This window comes from Bubalus kerabau, chromosome 4, assembly GCF_029407905.1.
Source record: "Bubalus kerabau isolate K-KA32 ecotype Philippines breed swamp buffalo chromosome 4, PCC_UOA_SB_1v2, whole genome shotgun sequence".
In the NCBI taxonomy this organism is placed as follows: Eukaryota; Metazoa; Chordata; class Mammalia; order Artiodactyla; family Bovidae; genus Bubalus; species Bubalus kerabau.
This window is the reverse complement of record NC_073627.1, coordinates 109,583,505-109,601,903: the sequence shown is the minus strand read 5'-3', so window position 1 is coordinate 109,601,903 and position 18,399 is coordinate 109,583,505. Positions and strand designations below refer to the sequence as shown.

General features: G+C 40.9%; 1 protein-coding gene across 1 annotated transcript in view; it reads left to right on the top strand.

The window, feature by feature from the left end:
* DOCK8 (dedicator of cytokinesis 8) overlaps positions 1 to 18,399 on the top strand; it is a 236,012-nt gene that overhangs the window by 51,152 nt on the left and 166,461 nt on the right. The window contains exon 2 of the mRNA XM_055578247.1: positions 5,404 to 5,506. Within this exon, the coding sequence (XP_055434222.1) occupies positions 5,404 to 5,506 (103 nt within the window). The remainder of the gene's footprint in view (positions 1 to 5,403; positions 5,507 to 18,399) is intronic.

The window sequence follows — 18,399 nt, the reverse complement described above, 5'->3', positions numbered from 1 at the left end:
TCAAAATGAATCCGCCACAGGTATACATGTGTTCCCCATCCTGAACCCTCCTCCCTCCTCCCTCCCCATTCCATCCCTCTGGGTCGTCCCAGTGCACCAGCCCCAAGCATCCAGTATCGTGCATCGAACCTGGACTGGCATCTCATTTCATACATGATATTTTACATGTTTCAATGCCATTCTCCCAAATCTTCCCACCCTCTCCCTCTCCCACAGAGTCCATAAGACTGTTCTATACATCAGTGTCTCTTTTGCTGTCTCGTACACAGGGTTATTGTTACCATCTTTCTAAATTCCATATATATGCGTTAGTATACTGTATTGGTGTTTTTCTTTCTGGCTTACTTCACTCTGTATAATAGGCTCCAGTTTCATCCACCTCATTAGAACTGATTCAAATGTATTCTTTTTAATGGCTGAATAATACTCCATTGTGTATATGTACCACAGCTTTCTTATCCATTCATCTGCTGATGGACATCTAGGCTGCTTCCATGTCCTGGCTATTATAAACAGTGCTGCGATGAACATTGGGGTACTCGTGTCTCTTTCCCTTCTGGTTTTCTCAGTGTGTATGCCCAGCAGTGGGATTGCTGGATCATAAGGCATGTCTATTTCCAGTTTTTTAAGGAATCTCCACACTGTTCTCCATAGTGGCTGTACTAGTTTGCATTCCCACCAACAGTGTAAGAGGGTTCCCTTTTCTCCACACCCTCTCCAGCATTTATTACTTGTAGACTTTTGGATCGCAGCCATTCTGACTGGTGTGAAATGGTACCTCATAGTGGTTTTGATTTGCATTTCTCTGATAATGAGTGATGTTGAGCATCTTTTCATGTGTTTGTTAGCCATCTGTATGTCTTCTTTGGAGAAATGTCTATTTAGTTCTTTGGCCCATTTTTTGATTGGGTCATTTATTTTTCTGGAGTTGAGCTGTAGGAGTTGCTTGTATATTCTCGAGATTAGTTGTTTGTCAGTTGCTTCATTTGCTATTATCTTCTCCCATTCTGAAGGCTGTCTTTTCACCTTGCTAATAGTTTCCTTTGATGTGCAGAAGCTTTTAAGGTTAATTAGGTCCCATTTGTTTATTTTTGCTTTTATTTCCAATATTCTGGGAGGTGGGTCATAGAGGATCCTGCTGTGATGTATGTCAGAGAGTGTTTTGCCTATGTTCTCCTCTAGGAGTTTTATAGTTTCTGGTCTTACGTTTAGATCTTTAATCCATTTTGAGTTTATTTTTGTGTATGGTGTTAGAAAGTGTTCTAGTTTCATTCTTTTACAAGTGGTTGACCAGAGTTCCCAGCACCACTTGTTAAAGAGATTGTCTTTAATCCATTGTATATTCTTGCCTCCTTTGTCGAAGATAAGGTGTCCATATGTGCGTGGATTTATCTCTGGGCTTTCTATTTTGTTCCATTGATCTATATTTCGGTCTTTGTGCCAGTACCATACTGTCTTGATAACTGTGGCTTTGTAGTAGAGCCTGAAGTCAGGTAGGTTGATTCCTCCAGTTCCATTCTTCTTTCTCAAGATCGCTTTGGCTATTTGAGGTTTTTTGTTTTTGAGGACAATCTCAGAGACCTCCAGGACAATATTAAATGCTACAACATTCGAATCATAGGGGTCCCAGAAGAAGAAGACAAAAAGAAAGACCATGAGAAAATACTTGAGGAGATAATAGTTGAAAACTTCCCTAAAATGGGGAAGGAAATAATCACCCAAGTCCAAGAAACCCAGAGAGTCCCAAACAGGATAAACCCAAGGCGAAACACCCCAAGACACATAGTAATCAAATTAACAAAGATCAAACACAAAGAACAAATATTAAAAGCAGCAAGGGAAAAACAGCAAATAACACACAAGGGAATTCCCATAAGGATAACAGCTGATCTTTCAATAGAAACTCTTCAAGCCAGGAGGGAATGGCAAGACATACTTAAAATGATGAAAGAAAATAACCTACAACCCAGATTATTGTACCCAGCAAGGATCTCATTCAAATATGAAGGAGAAATCAAAAGCTTTTCAGACAAGCAAAAGCTGAGAGAATTCTGTACCACCAAACCAGCTCTCCAACAAATACTAAAGGATATTCTCTAGACAGGAAACACAAAATCGGTGTATAAATTCGAACGCAAAACAATAAAGTAAATGGCAACGGGATCATACTTATCAGTAATTACCTTAAACGTAAATGGGTTGAATGTCCCAACCAAAAGACAAAGACTGGCTGAATGGATACAAAAACAAGACCCCTACATATGTTGTCTACAAGAGACCCACCTCAAAACAGGGGACACATACAGACTGAAAGTGAAGGGCTCGAAAAAGATTTTCCATGCAAATAGGGACCAAAAGAAAGCAGGAGTAGCAATACTCATATCAGATAAAATAGACTTTAAAACAAAGGCTGTGAAAAGAGACAAAGACGGTCACTACATAATGATCAAAGGATCAATCCAAGAAGAAGATATAACAATTATAAATATATATGCACCCAACATGGGAGCACCACAATATGTAAGACAAATGCTAACAAGTATGAAAGGAGAAATTAACAATAACACAATAATAGTGGGAGACTTTAATACCCCACTCACACCTATGGATAGATCAACTAAACAGAAAATTAACAAGGAAACACAAACTTTAAACGATACAATAGACCAGTTAGACCTAATTGATATCTATAGGACATTTCATCCCAAAACAAGGAATTTCACCTTCTTCTCAAGCGCACAAGCGCTTCTCCAGGATAGATCACATCCTGGGCCATAAATCTAGCCTTGGTAAATTCAAAAAAAATAGAGAAGCCTCGTAGGGGAGGACCTGGAAGCAGAAGTCACAGGGTCAGTTTGTCAGTCTTACGTGTGAAAAGTCCGCTCAGTCACAGAAAAGGACCTTTGCTTAGTTCTCTCCACCCTTTGTGACTATGGCCACCTTCTGAAATAAGCAAATAAGTGATTGCTCTACTGGTTTGGGTCCCTGTGCGGAAAAACAAGATGCAGTGTTGTTTACGAAAGATGGGCCTTTTGTTTGGGGTAGTAGTCTAGCCTCTTGATTTTTTTAGAAATTGGTGACTGTTGAATTTGCAATGAAAATCAGCCTGTTGAGCACTGTAGATCAAAATCTGAAAGTTTTCCTCCATTCTTGGTTATCATGCTAAATCCTTGGCTTCACTCTTGTCTCTGTAGAACACTCACACTCTCTCTGTCTCTCACACACACACACATACACTTGTATTTATTATCCCTCATCTTTATTTAGAAATGATTCAGATGCCACACAATTCACATATTTAACATGTATGAGTCACTTGTCTTCAGTATATTCACAGAGTTGAGCATCCATCACCACAATTAATTTTAGAACATTTTCATCACCCCTAAAAGAAACCCCGTTCCCAATAGCAGTCATTCCCCATTTGTCTTCAATCCTCCCAGCCCTAGGCACTCATCTACTTTCTGTCTCTATAGATTTGCTTATTCTGGACATTTCATATAAGAAGTTATACTATATGTGGTCTTGTGGTTTAGCTTCTTTGACTGAATGTAATGTTTTCAAGGTTCATCCATATTGTGGTATATATCAGTACTTTTTTTGTTGCTAATAATATTGCATGTATGATATACCACATTTTGTCTTTCCATTCATCATTCAGGATTTTGAGAAGGAGAGAGAATTGTCTTGTATTGGGTTACATGTCCATCCCTTTGATTTGTAGTTGTACCTCTACAACTGAGGGTGTCAACCCTGAAAGGAAATTGAGGCACTCTTGGGTTGGGAAAATGGATGCCACAGGTGGGATCAGGACAAGTTTCCTGCCTCTCTAGATGCACCACATTGCTGAGATTAGGACCTAAGCAGATCATGTCAGAAACCTCATCATGGAGAAAAATTAATAATTATGTCCTAGCATACTTTATAATGGAGAAAATACAATAAGGTTTTTTATAATATTTAAATATTTTAAGTTATAATTTTTAAAGTATATATATATCTCTATGTTGGATGTACAGCATATTTCAAATATAGGGTTTCATTTGGTCCTCAATAATGTTAGTTTCTAGTTTTTTTCTGTAGTGCCCCCATTGTGGTTTAAATACACTTTTATGAACTTAGAATCCAGCCACCAAAGGCTGACAATGAGAAAATGTGTTCCAAGTTACAAATGACTAATGAATGAACTCTTTGGCTTTTTCCACACAAAAGTCAAGTTGCTCAGAACTTCCCCAGTGATAAAGAATCTGCCTTGCAATGAAGGGAACACAGGTTTGATCTCTGATCCACGAACTAAGATCCCAAAATGCCCAGGGGGGCAACTAAGCTGCAAAGAGAAATACCACATACACAACGAAGATGCCTCATGCTGCAACCAAGACCTGACACAGACGAATACATATTCTTAAAAAGAAGAAAATAATTTATTTAATCTGATAATAATAATAATAAAAGAAAGCCAACCTGCTCATTGTCCGGGATATTGTTGGTCAGCGCCACACGCCAGCAGGTGTGGATGGTGGAGCAGGACTCTCCTGTGCTCCTTCTGGCTGCAGGGATGTTGTCTGAGGGCTCAGCAGGGTCACTTCCACTGACTTGAAGTATCACTCACTTGGAGCAGTTTGGAACAAATACAGCCCTTTCAATTCCAGGTAGCACCTAAGGTGCCTGTTGGGAGGTAGAGGTGTCCATAGAGCAGTTCTCTGGCATTTTCCGTGATAGCAAGCAGCGACAGGAAGTGCTCCACCGCTGAAAGGAGAATGACTGGTTCAAAATGGCGACTCTGGGCTTAAAGGACTGTCGTCAGAGGCCAGATGTCCTCGCACGGAGACTGTGCCTCTGAATGGGCTGCGAAGAAGGAGCCAAGTGCCCTGGGTCTTTTGTTTGGGCTCCAAACTTTTTTTCCTCCTTGTGGTGTCATCCTTCAGTGCGTGCCTGCATGTTGAGTCGCTTCAGCCGTGTCCCACTCTTGGCGACTCTTTGGGCTGTAGCCCGCCAGGCTCCTCTGTCCATGGGGTTCTCCAGGCAAGAATACTGGAGTGGGTTGCCATGTCCTCCTCCAGGGGATCTTCCCGACCCAGGGATCCAACCGGGGTCTCTTACATCTCCCACATTGGCAGGCGGGTTCTGTACCACTAGCACACCTGAGAAGCCATCATCCTTCCAGGATTGGGCAAGTGCCCTGTCTGCAGGCCTCCTGGCTTCTGTGAACTTCTCAAGGGAGTATATGATCACCCTAAAGCTCTAGTGTCCACCCAGAGGCCACTGAGGATATTTTAGTAAGTTCTGCCAGTCACCCAGCTAAGGAATCAGTCTTCTAACGTGATATCAGAGATTGTATCTATAATTGCAGTGATGCTTTAAAATAACCACTTCATTTAGATTTTTCTGTTTTAACCCAAGGTATTCTTCTGCGGAAATAAGGAAACAGTTTACCCTCCCACCAAACCTTGGCCAGTACCATCGACAAAGCATAAGTACCTCTGGCTTCCCCTCTCTTCAACTAGTAAGTATGAGTTACAGGTTTGCTTAGAGACTGATCAAGGGCAGAAGTGCCCAGCTTATGCTTATGCTTCCTAAGTCTTCTAAGATTTTCCCACCTCTGCCTTACATCACCAACCACCAGTTCCTAGCCCTGAGTCTACTTTTTGACATCAGTTTCCCTCTCTCCCTTGGTCTGCGTGCATGCCAGTCGTTTCAGTCATGTCTGACTCTTTGTGACTCTGTGGACTGTAACCTGCCAGGCTCCTCTGTCAATGGGATTCTCCAGGCAAGCATACAGGAGTGGGTCACCATGCCCTCTGCTAAGGGATCTTCCCAACCCAGGGATCCAACTTGAGCCTCCTGTGGCTCCTGCATTGCAGGTGGGTTCTTTACTGCTGAACCACAGGGAAGCCCCTCCTTCCATCAACTAGGGCTTAAAGTGCAAAGCAAACCTAGTTCTGTAGTTTCTGGTCTCAGTGGACTTCCCAGGCTACTTGGTTTCACCCAAATTATGATTCACATTTTGGGGAAAGGAAGGATTAGCCTGGAAACTTAATCACCATTTGTAACATGCTTTCATTGCGGGAACAAAAATTATTCCACAATCTGAAAAGTCAAGTTATGAACCTTAAGCTTTTAAAGTAATTTTTTGGAATAATTTTATTGTAATTTACTTACAATAAATTCACTCATTTGAAGGTGTACAGTTTGAGGAATTTGGCCAGTTTATAGTTAATTTGTATAGTCAAGATATAGAATGTTTTACCCTAAATAACCCTGCTGTGCCCCTTTCTGTGGGTCTTCCCTCGCAATCCCCAGCCAGCAGCACTGGGCAATCACCAATCCACTTATGTCATCATGATTTTGCTTTCTCTGGAATTTTGTATCATTGCAATCAGACAGTATGGACCTTAATTTTTAGAACACTCCCCCCCCTTTTAAGTTGAAGATTGCCCACGTTTTTATACTAACACCAGTTGTTGAGTGTGTGTATATATGTTATATTATTTGAGGAGTAAATGCCAGACGTGACCAGTGGGTTAAATCTAACTTAAATGAGTTGGTTGGTAAAACCAGAAGTGAGCATTCACTTCCTTTGTGAGAGAGCTGCAGCCTCCACTGTACTCACTTCCTCACACACAGCAGGGCCCCACTTTCTGGATTGTTCTAGTGGTTATCTTGAGGAGGTTAGGTTATTTTTTCTTTCTCACTTATTACTTCAAAACCACTTCTGCTCTTAGAAATTTGGTAACCTGCCGCTCAGTTTCCTGTAGCCACCATTTTGTCTCCTGTGGCAATTTCCACGCCGTGTAACTGTGTATCTTTCAAAGGTATGTTTGCTGGAGGGATTTGTGATTCTTTCAGTAGGATAATTTGTGGGTTATGTCACTGATGAAATAGTAGTACTAAAAAATGTACAGCACCTTTTACTGCAAAAGATAATTTGCAATGACAGTGCTTTAAAAAAAACCTATTTATGACTTCGGTAGCATGTTCAACTGCCCTTTTTAGTTGTACTTTTTCTGTTTCAAAGTCACAGATTATAATAAAAGCATATCAAGTGCATAACATCCATGATGTATTAGATACACTTTAAGATAAATTTGGTATGCTTTTTGGTTTCATTGGTGCTGATATATATTTCATTTAAACAAATTTTTTTTTAATTTCTGACCTAAATTGTCTTATAGAGTATACAAATGCAGTTAAAAAGTGACTGGATACAGTTTTAAATCTTAAACAAGGTGGGGGATGTGGGGTTTGGTTCTTTGCTTCTCTGTAAATTTAGATTACAGCTTTCTGCAGTAGCTGCCTTGAGAAATAGTGTGGATCTCACTATTAAGAGGCTTTAAGGAAGTTTAGCTCACAGACGTTAACCCCTTAGCTACCCACCACCTGCAGCCTGAAATTTCTTCGGGAGAAATTTTTTTTTTTTTAATTTTTTTAAAGTCACAAACTTTAAAAAGTTGTTTCCTATTTGCAGGCGTTCTTTTGGTAGTTATGCCTCCTGATCACTAGGTTTTGACAAACGTGAATTTGGATGAATTATTTCATTAGCTAGGTGATAGAATTAACATGTGGCTTAACTACTCATTTTCTAATAGAAGATCTCAGAGAAATAGCAAAAATGTTTAACTATACATGAGTCATGTATAATTTCTACCTGGTTCTATTTGCAAGTGAATAGCCTTTAAAACGTGTTTTTCCTGCTTAATTCCATTTTAGTCTTCTGAATATTTTCCCCCAGGTCTCTACTTCAGCTTTAGCACAGTGTGCAGACCCTGTTTCTTCTGGTTAACTGCGTGATGAGCAGATGGTAGGAGAGGGCCAAAATCTGCCTGTGATTAATCTTTTGTTTTTTAAATGCATGGCCTACTCAGAAAAATCCGATCACCCTAATGTTTACCTGCTGGTCCTGTTGTAATATCAGAACGAAGTGGCTGTTCTTTCCCTTGAGTCATCTTTATGAATGAAGGTTCCTCCAGCAAAAATCACCCACTTACATGATAATTGCCCTTTTCCTTAAGAAATTATTTCCATTTCATAGAAAGATAATGAGACATTTCAGGGAGATTTATTTCTGGAAAGGCAGAGGAATAGTTTATCACCTAAAGATTCTCAACCTGAAGCAGCTCTTCTTAAATGAGAAGCCATAGACTGTTCATTGTAAGATTTTAGATGATTGAAAAATTTGACTAAATGCATTTTGACTTTTATTTCCCTTACCTTTGTTTATGGAACCACCATTTCAACAACCCCACACGCTGATATAAATAATTGTTTAATTTTTAAGAGTATTGAATTGGCACCAAGTTATTTATTATATTTTTAAAATTTAATGTTTATTTTATAGTGGAGTAGAGTTGATTTACAATGCTGTGCTAGTTTCAAGTGTACAACAAAGTGATTCCGTTATACATGTATCCATTCTTTTTCAGATTCTTTCCCCATATAGGCTATTATAGAGTATTTAGTAGAGTTCCCGGTATACAGTAGGTCCTTGCTGACTTTCTGTTTTATATATAGTAGTGTGTATTACTATATATACACATGTTAATCCTAAACTCCTAATTTATCTCTCCTCCACCCCCTTGCCCCTTTAGTAACCCTAAGTTTGTTTTCGAAGTCTGTGAGTCTGTGTCTGCTTTGTAAATAAGTTCATTTCTATCATTTTTTAAGATTCCATATATAAGTGATATCATATGTTTGTCTTTGTCTGACTTACTTCATTTGGTATGATCATCTCTAGATCCATCCATGTTGCTTCAAGTGGCATTATTTCATTTCTTTATGGCTAAGCAATATTCCATTATGTGTATGTACCACATTTTTATCCCTTCCTCTGTTGATGGACATTTAGGTTGCTTCCATGTCTTGGTTACTGTAAACGTGCTGCAGTGAACATTGGAGTGCCTGTATCTTTTTGAAGGATGGTTTCCCCAGATACATGCCCAGGAATGGGTTCATTGAATCATATGATAGTTTTTTTTTTTTTCTTAAGGAACCTCCATACTGTTCTCCATAGTGGTTGTACAAATTTACATTCCTACCAACAGTGTAGGAAGGTTCTCTTTTCTCTGCACCTTCTCCAGCCATTTACTGTTTGTACGTTTTTTGATAATGGCCATTCTGACCTGTGTGAGGTGATAGCTCATTTTGGTTTTGATTGCATTTCTCTAATAATTAGTGATGTTGCATAGCTTTTTATGTGCTTTTTAGAAATTGGTGTTATCTAAAACCCAATCGATTATAAGCTTCTTGTTGTTTTGCAAGAGGCAGGAACTTGCAGTCAGGTGGATCCGGGGTGGAGTATAACTATCACTTACTTAGGGGGCAAGTTACTTAACCTTGACTAGGGCTTCAGTTTCTTCACTTGCACTATGGGCATAGTAATGCTACCCCTATTAGTGTTAATACATAAGGATGAAATAGATTCTGTGTAAATAGAGTCTAATGCTGCTGTCTATGTATTTGGCACTGTGGAGACACTGTGGGAGATTTCCAGAAGATGAATAGGAGATGCTTTTGCCTTCTAAGGACCTTATGATATATTTGGAAGGGCAGATAAAATAGAGAATCCAAACTGGCTTTGAGTATGGTAGGTATTCTGAGGAGAGAAAGATCTAAGATAAAAAAAATAAGAAGTAAAGGCTTGAAGGGGGAGGCTGAGAAGATTTAGAGGAAGGTTCTCAACCCTGGCTCTAATTAGAATCACCTGAGACCTTTAGAAACACACCTGTGTCCTCTCATAGAACAATTACAGCAGAATCCCAAATATCAGTATTTTAAAGTTCCCTGGGACTTTTACATGTGGTCCAGATTGAGGATCATTTAAAGAACCTATATACATAGCAGTAGTCCAGATGTTGATAGGAGGAGGAACATAAGAAAGGCAGAGTTCCTTTTGTTGTCCTGGCTGCTCTGCATTTCAGAAAGTAAGTGAAGGCTACTTGCTAATCCTGTAGATATATTTTTATATGCCTATAGTGGATTCTGTCATAAATCTGATAAATCAAATGAGAGGAAGGATGTGTTTGATTTTGTGGGTATTTGTGTGTGTGTGTGGTTATTGGGTTTTTGTTTTTTTAACTCTAATTGTAAATGTTAGCTGTGATGATTGTGTATACATACATTTTCAAAGTATATAAAACATATAAAAATTTTGCATTTTTTAATATGAAGAGGATCTACCATTTAGATTTGGTTTTATAGACAAAATGCAATGATGCAGACTGACCCTGGGTCTTTTGTGACACTCTTAATAGTCCTGTGCCATGGGCATGTAAATAGGTTGCATATGCCCTGATGCCAATCACCTATAAAAGCAAAAAACTACATATTAGTGTCTTCATTAAGAAAAATCTGTAAAATATTAAAACCATTTTTTCTGATTATTCAAAGTAGGTCATCTTTGCCCTAACTTAGAAAGAATTTGAGACACTATGTGCATGGTTAAGAACTTAACCTACATTTTTATAGAGGGAAAATCTTATTTTTAAAAATGAGAATAGAAAAATTGTGAAGTAAAATGGAATGAATCAGCTGGGCCAGAACAGTTCTTGCTAAAGAGAAGGATGTAGAAAGCCACATCCTGGATATAAACGAAAACACCATGGTTACACGACATGCTTGTATATAACAGTTATGAAGGAAAAAAAGGAGGTCTCATACTTACAAAGCACTCATTTTTGTTACATGTTTAAGTTTCTATGTAATCAAGCAACCTTTTTGTTCTATTACCAAGGATGATCTAAATGATGGGTCACCTGATGAACATGGTGATCTTCTTTTATTTTCCCTTTGTTTTTCATCTTTCTAGAAGTTGGGCTGTCCTTAGGTTTCAGTGATTTAACTGGAGGGGACATGATGGAAAATGAAGATGTCATTATAATTTTCATGCATATTCACAATGGAAGGTCAAATGAATGCCACCCTGCATGCAGAGCATGAGTTTCATTACTGTCATTGTAAAGCACAGGAATCAAACCAGTCTTGGTAAGATTAGATTGATGTCCATTGTGGCATGTCAGTATCTTCTGTGCAGTGGCATCAGGGGAAGATTGCCACTGGTGGAAGCAGAGAAGTGTTCCTTAATCTAAGCCATGAAGTGCTTTGAGATATTGAAGCCGGAGAACTTTACTGCCTTATGCTCTGTTTACTTCAGGATAGTAGAAGAGCCAAGAGGATTGCTTTAGGTATTCATTCATTCAAGAAATATATATTAGGTCTCACTCTGTGCCAGGAATTGCTCTAGGAGCTGGGGTTACAATAGTGAATGTAACAAACCGTCTGTCTTCATGAGCTTGCATTCTAGAATGATAGACATAGACAAATAAGTGAATGTAGACTATATCGAGGGATAGTAAGTCTTAAAGAATGAAACATGGATAGGGAATAGAGAGTGACACAGAAGAGGGGACTATTTTGGATTGAGTGGTCTGCGAGGGCCTGCAGGTCTAGAAAGGAGACACTTGGGAAGAATTATGAATGAACTTGACAAGTATTTGAAGGAAGAGTATTCGATTTAGAAGAAACAGCACATTCAGAGTCCCAAAGCAAGAGCACCTGGCATGCTGCAGGAAGAGTCAGGATGCAGACAATGGGCTGAGCAGAGTGGGCAGTAGGAGATGAGATGGTAGAAGAATCAAGGCTGAGTCATAGGCCTCTAGAAGAATTTTGGCCCTTACTTGGATTGAAATGGGAATTTATTGTTGGAAGTGCTGGCTTAGCACAATTTGCATTTTTATTATAAAGATTGCTTATAAGGTTCTTTTTTATAAAGATCATTCTTGCTGCTTTGTGGAGATAGATTCCACATAGGTGGGGAGGGCAGTTAGGAAATTGACACAATAACTCAGGAAAATGATGGCAGGGCTTTGGAAATGGGCAGTGGCCGTGGAAAAGGTGAGAAGCGGTTGGATCCTAGATAGATTTCAAAAGTAAAGTGGATGGGATTTTCTGATAGATAATATGTACGATGTGAGAGAGAGAGAAATCGACATTGACCCAAAAGATTTTCCCCTGTACAGCTTGTGGAATGGAATTGCCACTTGCTGAGATGCAGAGACTTGAAAGATATAAGCAGAGCAGATCAGCAGGAAAATTAAGTAATTTTGAATTTGTTATGTTTGAGAGGCCCTGTTAGATTACCAGAGAGTGATGTTGAGGTATACTTGGAAAAATCAACCTGAATGTCAGGACAAAGATTGAGGCTACAGATATATACCTATAAAAAGAAAAAAAAAAAAGGTATTTAAAGTCATGGACATAGATGAGATCATATGGGAGTAAATTCAGACTGGGGAGAGAAGCTCTTTTAGGACGTAACCTGAGGGCACTGCAAAGCGGAAGGCGAACCTAGAAAAAGTGGTGTCCCAGAGTTGGAGTGACCAAGTGTCTGCTCCAGTTTGCTGGGCTGAGGGGTTTCCTTTCAGAACTTGGGATACACTAGGGCAGTTTGTCCCTCTCCAGGTGAAGAAAGTGCTTCAAGAAGGAGAGAGTGATTAACTGTCCAGTGCTGTAGATAAACCAGGAATGAGCAACAGCCATTGAATTTGGTAACGTGAAGGTCTTGGGTGACATTGACCAAGACTTGTCTCTCATGAACAGCCAAGTCAGTGTGAGGACCACTCAATGGCACCCCACTCCAGTATTCCTGCCTGGAAAATCCCATGGACAGAGGAGCCTGGTAGGCTGCAGTCCATGGGGTCGCTGAGGGTCGGACACGACTGAGAGACTTCACTTTCACTTTTCACTTTCATGCATCGGAGGAGGAAATGGCAACCCACTCCAGTGTTCTTGCCTGGAGAATCCCAGGGACGGGGCAGCCTGCTGGGCTGCCGTCTATGGGGTCGCGCAGAGTAGGACACGACTGAAGCGACTTAGCAGCAGCAGCACCATAGGGATAAACATGCCTGATGGTACAAGGACAAGGCACCTAGAAGCATCATGCCTCCTCCCCTACCCCCAGGCAACGGGCATGGAGCTTCCCTCATGCTGTAACAAAGTACCCGGTTCCTTGTGGTACTTTCTGGGTGGTGCAGTGGTAAAGAATCTGCCTGCCAGTGCAGCAGATGCAAGAGACACCAGTTCAAAACCTGGGTTGGGAAGATCCCTTGGAGGAGGAATTGGCAAACAGTTTCAATATTCTTGCCTGGGAGATCCCATGGACGGAGGAGCCTGGTGGGCTGCAGTCTGTGGGGTGGAAAGAGTTGGATATGGCTGAGTACACACACGTACATCCTTATGATTACCTGTGTGACTTGGGCCAAGTCATTTAACCTCTCTGTTTTTCAATATCCTTATTTGTGAGATAATGTCCAGATTTGTCATTTTAATCTTCTATCAGTGTGTTGACTGCTGTGCTAGGGCTACATAGATTAATTTTCAACGGACATGGTTCTGGTGCTGTAGAAATTGTCAATTTCAAGTTGAATCGTACCCCGTGGCAGGAGAACTAGCCATTGATGTACATTAAAGGACAAAGAAAAATTCAGACCCTCTTCATTTAAAAAATGAATATCTGTGAATAATTTAAGCCTTTAAAGTATTTATACTATTTTTGTGTATTTCTAGTCTTCTGTTGATCAGACCTCTGAGGAAAAAAAGAATAGCTAGAAAGAAAGACTGCACAAATCGTCACTAGAGGAATGTTGAAAATTGACTGAGGGCATTGACTGTGTCTCCTTGGCCTACTGCTGGACTGCTTAGGACACCAGTGAGTATATGTTGAAAGAGTGAAAGTAGGTGTATTAGTCTGGATTCAACTGGAGCAGTGGAGCTGGTAGGAGATGTATCTTCACGTATGATAAGGAATTGATTACCGGGCATTGGCTTAGCCACTGGTGGTGGCTGGCTAAGCAAGCCTGAGGTCCACAGGGCAATCAGGAAGACAAGATCATAACAAGCTGGAACTCCATGGGTGTGATCTAAAGCTTGAAGCCCTGGAAATTCCAGAGAGCCTCCAACCTCTTTGAAAAGGCATCCAGCTGGTTAAGTCAGGCCACCCAGGCTAATCTCCCTTTTGATTAATTTAAGTCTGTAATGTCCGTAATGTCACATTACAGCAGCACTTCGACTGGTGTTGATTGTAGCAGTAGGTATGTGTATGCTACCGAATAACTGCAGCCTCCCTCTGTCCTCCAGTTCCGGCGAGAGAACACCCTTGTAGCCCACCACACCTGGAAAAGTACTTGGAAGGGAATCTGGAGCAATGTAGTTCTGCTGAGCCAAGTTGACACATCACAAAGCCATTGCAGTCAAAGTCTGATTTAGGATAATTTGCTATCTTAAATTATTCTTTTGTTTTGTTTTTATTTTGATTATTTAGGTTTTTTTCATATATTATTTTAACAAATGATAATTCCTTGGATAAGATGAACTTGAAATTACTTTGGACCATTCAAACTAGTCTGAGTCTCCACTGATTAGAAGGTCACGTATAACTCGGTAGCAGAGAAAACAAAAACAATCAATTTTCATGTTTGACTTTTATTCTCCCAAGAAGCTGAGGGACTGATCTTAGAACATCCCCCCTCCCCCGCCCCACTCCATTCCCAAACTTCAGACCAGTGAAACACAATACCACTGTAAATCTCCTCAATATTTGTTTATACCTAAATGCCATTGTGTATGTGGGTATGTGTTGATTGCTTCATAATATATAAAACCCACTCTTGAGATTGACTTCAGATAACTTGGAGAACAGAAATCTCTTTTGGTCCCTGTTTATTATTTGAATATGCAAGAGGAGCAACTTGCTCAGAGGCCTGGTAAACAGTAGCTGGCATCTCCACTCACTTGCCAACAGCAGGGCTAGTTTATCTCATCTTTGAAACAACAGTTTCCTCCCTTGTTAGTTTCAGCGTAGAAAGTGTAGGGTGACTAGTTATTAAATGCTGGCTGTGTGTAGTGTTAGACTAATGCTCAGTAATTCTATCATTATGGCTTATTTTTATAGTCTCTTCAGTCCTGAAGTAGATTCACACGTTAAGAGTATTATGACTTTATGATCAATTGTGCATATTGCATTTGGCACATTGGCCACACAGTGTTCAATGATGATACTAGATACTTTTTCATAGCTCCCCCCTCCAAAGATAGCATTATTTTATATGTGATAAAGTGTCAGACTTCCCTGTCCCACAGTCGACTCAAGATCTGTAGAAAGAGCAGCTCCATAAGGGCCAGCTCAGTGACTTGTGTTTGTTTATTTTTTTAAAATATTTGTCTCTATTGATTATTTATTCGGCTGCACTGGGTCTTAGTTGTGACACTTGGGACCTTCTGGTTGCAGCATGCGGGATCTAGTTCCCCAACCAGGGATCAAACACGGGCCTTTTGCATTGGGAGTGACACTGGACCACCAGGTAAGTCCCCCAGTGACATGCATTTAGTAGATGTTCAGCAAGTAATTGCTGAATGAGGAAGTCAGCTGTCCTTTTTCCCTGGCTCTTGGGCAGCCTGTCCAATAGGTGACAGGTGCCATTATCAGCCAGGCTTTTTTTCTAATCCTTGTGACTTTGAATTTTAAACAGTGAAAGTATTAGTTGCTCAGTCTTCCAGTGTCTAACTCTGTGATCCCATGGACTGTAGCCTGCCAGGCTCCTCTGTCCATGGAATTCTCCAGGCAAGAATACTAGAGTGGGTTGCCATTCCCTTCTCCAAAATATCTTCCCAATCCAGGGATCAAACCCGGGTTTCGCATATTGCAGGCAGATTCTTTACTATCTGAGCCACCAGGGAAGCCCTTTAAAATTTTAGGGACGTGACAATTATAATACTTCGACTGAACCTAAGCTTTTTTTCTCTCTGATGATTTCACACAAATGCCATTTCTTTATGGAAGCTTCTACTTACTAGTTAGGCAATGGCACCCCACTCCAGTACTCTTGCCTGGAAAATCCCATGGACAGAGGAGCCTGGTGGGCTGCAGTCCTTGGAGTCGCTAAGAGTCGGACATGACTGAGCGACTTCACTTTCACTTTTCACTTTCATGCATTGGAGGAGGAAATGGCAGCCCACTCCATGTTCTTGCCTGGAGAATCCCAGGGACGGGGGAGCCTGGTGGGCTGCCATCTATGGGGTGGCACAGAGTCGGACATGATTGAAGTGACTTAGCAGCAGCAGCAGCGCTTGTATCCACATTGCTGCAAATTTTGCTTCAGTGTAATTTTTCGGTGTATCTTTTCAATGCCTCTGCTTAAATAATTGATATTCCTTATGGTAAATTTAACATTTAGTATTATTTTAATGAATTACTTCACAATTATTAATTTGAGGAGCCAATCTCATGAGAAGTTCAGAGTAGAGCTTGTGGGTGGTAGTAAATGGATTTTTCACTGTCTTCTAAACACACTTACTGCTGTCTCATGTTTTAGTTATTTCTGGAAATCTAGGTTCCATGGAGAACCTGCAAGAGAAAGCAAAATTAGGAGTCTGCCTAGATTTGAATTCCACAGGGACTACTTCCCAGCTATGCAGTCATGCCTGGGTGAATTCTTTAATTTCTAGCCTTCAGTGTCCTCATCTGTAAAGTAAAACCTTCCAGAGTTCTCGTGAGGATTAAATGAGATAATGTCTAGAATGACAACTTCTTGGCACGTAGTGCTCAACAACTTCTAGTTCAAGGGTGTAAATTTAACAGTAATAAAGTGAAGTATGCAAACGGTGCAGCCTCTTCATTTCAAGGTGAAGTCATTTCAGTCCCTTTCCCTGAACTCTGTGCCATGTTGTGGTAGGGAGTGGAAAGTCTGCTTTCTTTTTGAGGGTTGGTCTCATGACAGTCTACAGTAGATTTTTTTTGGTTCTGTGCATGTACAGTGCCTGTTGTTCCCCCTGGCGGATGTCAACAGTGTCTTTTTGCAAACTCTGTCCCCACCTGCTTCTGCGTAGGCTGACCCCAGGCTCTCTGAGCCTGCCTGCTGCTGGCCCCAGCTGCTTCATTTGGAGAGGCCCACTCTAAAACCTGTGCTCCTCTTCTTAGTGACCTCCAGGTCCCCAGTCAGAGCCCAGGGAGACTTCTCTGTCCCCAGTCATGCCTCATAGAGCCTTGGGCTGCCAGGGGAGTGTCTTTGCTCTCTCCTAGTAAAGGACTTCCTGTTCCCTTCTCTTCAGCCCTCTTTGATCCAGCTGCCATAGGGCATTATGTGAGCCAGCCCTTCAAGAATCTCAGACAAGGAAGGCCTGTGTTTGCTCCCTTGTCAGCTTTGTCCTCACTCTTCCCTGTGTCACTCACGTCTCCACCACCACCAGGGACACAGAGGTGAGAGGAGACAGGGCAAACCACGCTTACATTCTCTAATCTTCTTGCCTCTTCCATGACACTTTGTTCCCCTTCTCCAACCTAGAGCCTTACATCTAGTCTGGTGTATGGTTTCAGGATGATGAAAAACCGGTTTTGTCAGCACTTTCTTTGGATCTGACCTCGTTTCAGAGCGAGACAGTACAAGTCAAGAATCTGGGGTGTTTGCTGGACTGATGACTCCAAATAGTCTGCCATAAATGAACACCACGGAGCTGCTGCTATTGTTGTTGTTATTACCACTCCTTATACCACTACTACACATGTAAACTTGATCTAAATTATCTTTATTCCATTAAGGCAGTGCTTTCCTAAGTCTTAAGTGAGTTTCACAAGGTAGAAAAAATATTTGTTGAATTGCCAACGTTTTCTTTTATCATCTGGTAGCTCAGAGGGTAAAGAATCAGCCTGCAATGTGGAAGACCTGGGTTCAATCCCTGGGTTGGGAAGATCCCTTGCAAAAGGGAACATCTGGGGTATTCCAGTATTCCTGCCTGGAGAATCCCATGGGCAGAGGAGCCTGGTGGGTTACAGTCCAGGGGGTCGAAAAAAGTTGGATGTGACTGAGAGACTAACACTTTCATGCATTTTTCTTTTATCACTTGAGAAAAATTAATTTTTAAATTACCAACTATTTTTAACATTTCTTCCCCGCCCCCTCCCCACTGTGGAAGGATATAATTGAAGAGCAAAAAAAAAAAAAACCAAAACAAAAATCAACACCAAAACCCCAAAAAACAATCCTTTTGAAGCAGGTACATTTAGCCTTCTGAATACTTAGCCCGTTGTCCTTAGTTTGCTCATTAACTGCAGTTGGTGACAGCTTCTTCCCTGCCGGCACCAGGCGGCCTAGCAGGATTTGGAAATCACTGCCTTGGAGTGTCCCAGCCACCCAGGCTGGTTCACTGTGGGCTGTGATTACGAATGAAGTGCTTTCAAGGATCAATGTAGAGGATGACTCAGGCCAAATAAAACACTGTACCTGAATACTGAGTTGAGTTTACCTGAATACTCTGAGTTGAGTTTACCTGAATTTCTAGAAAATTGCCTCCAGTTCGCTGCTTCACTATATTTGGGTAAACGTGGCCTCAGAGAGCTTTGGCAAGAGAAAT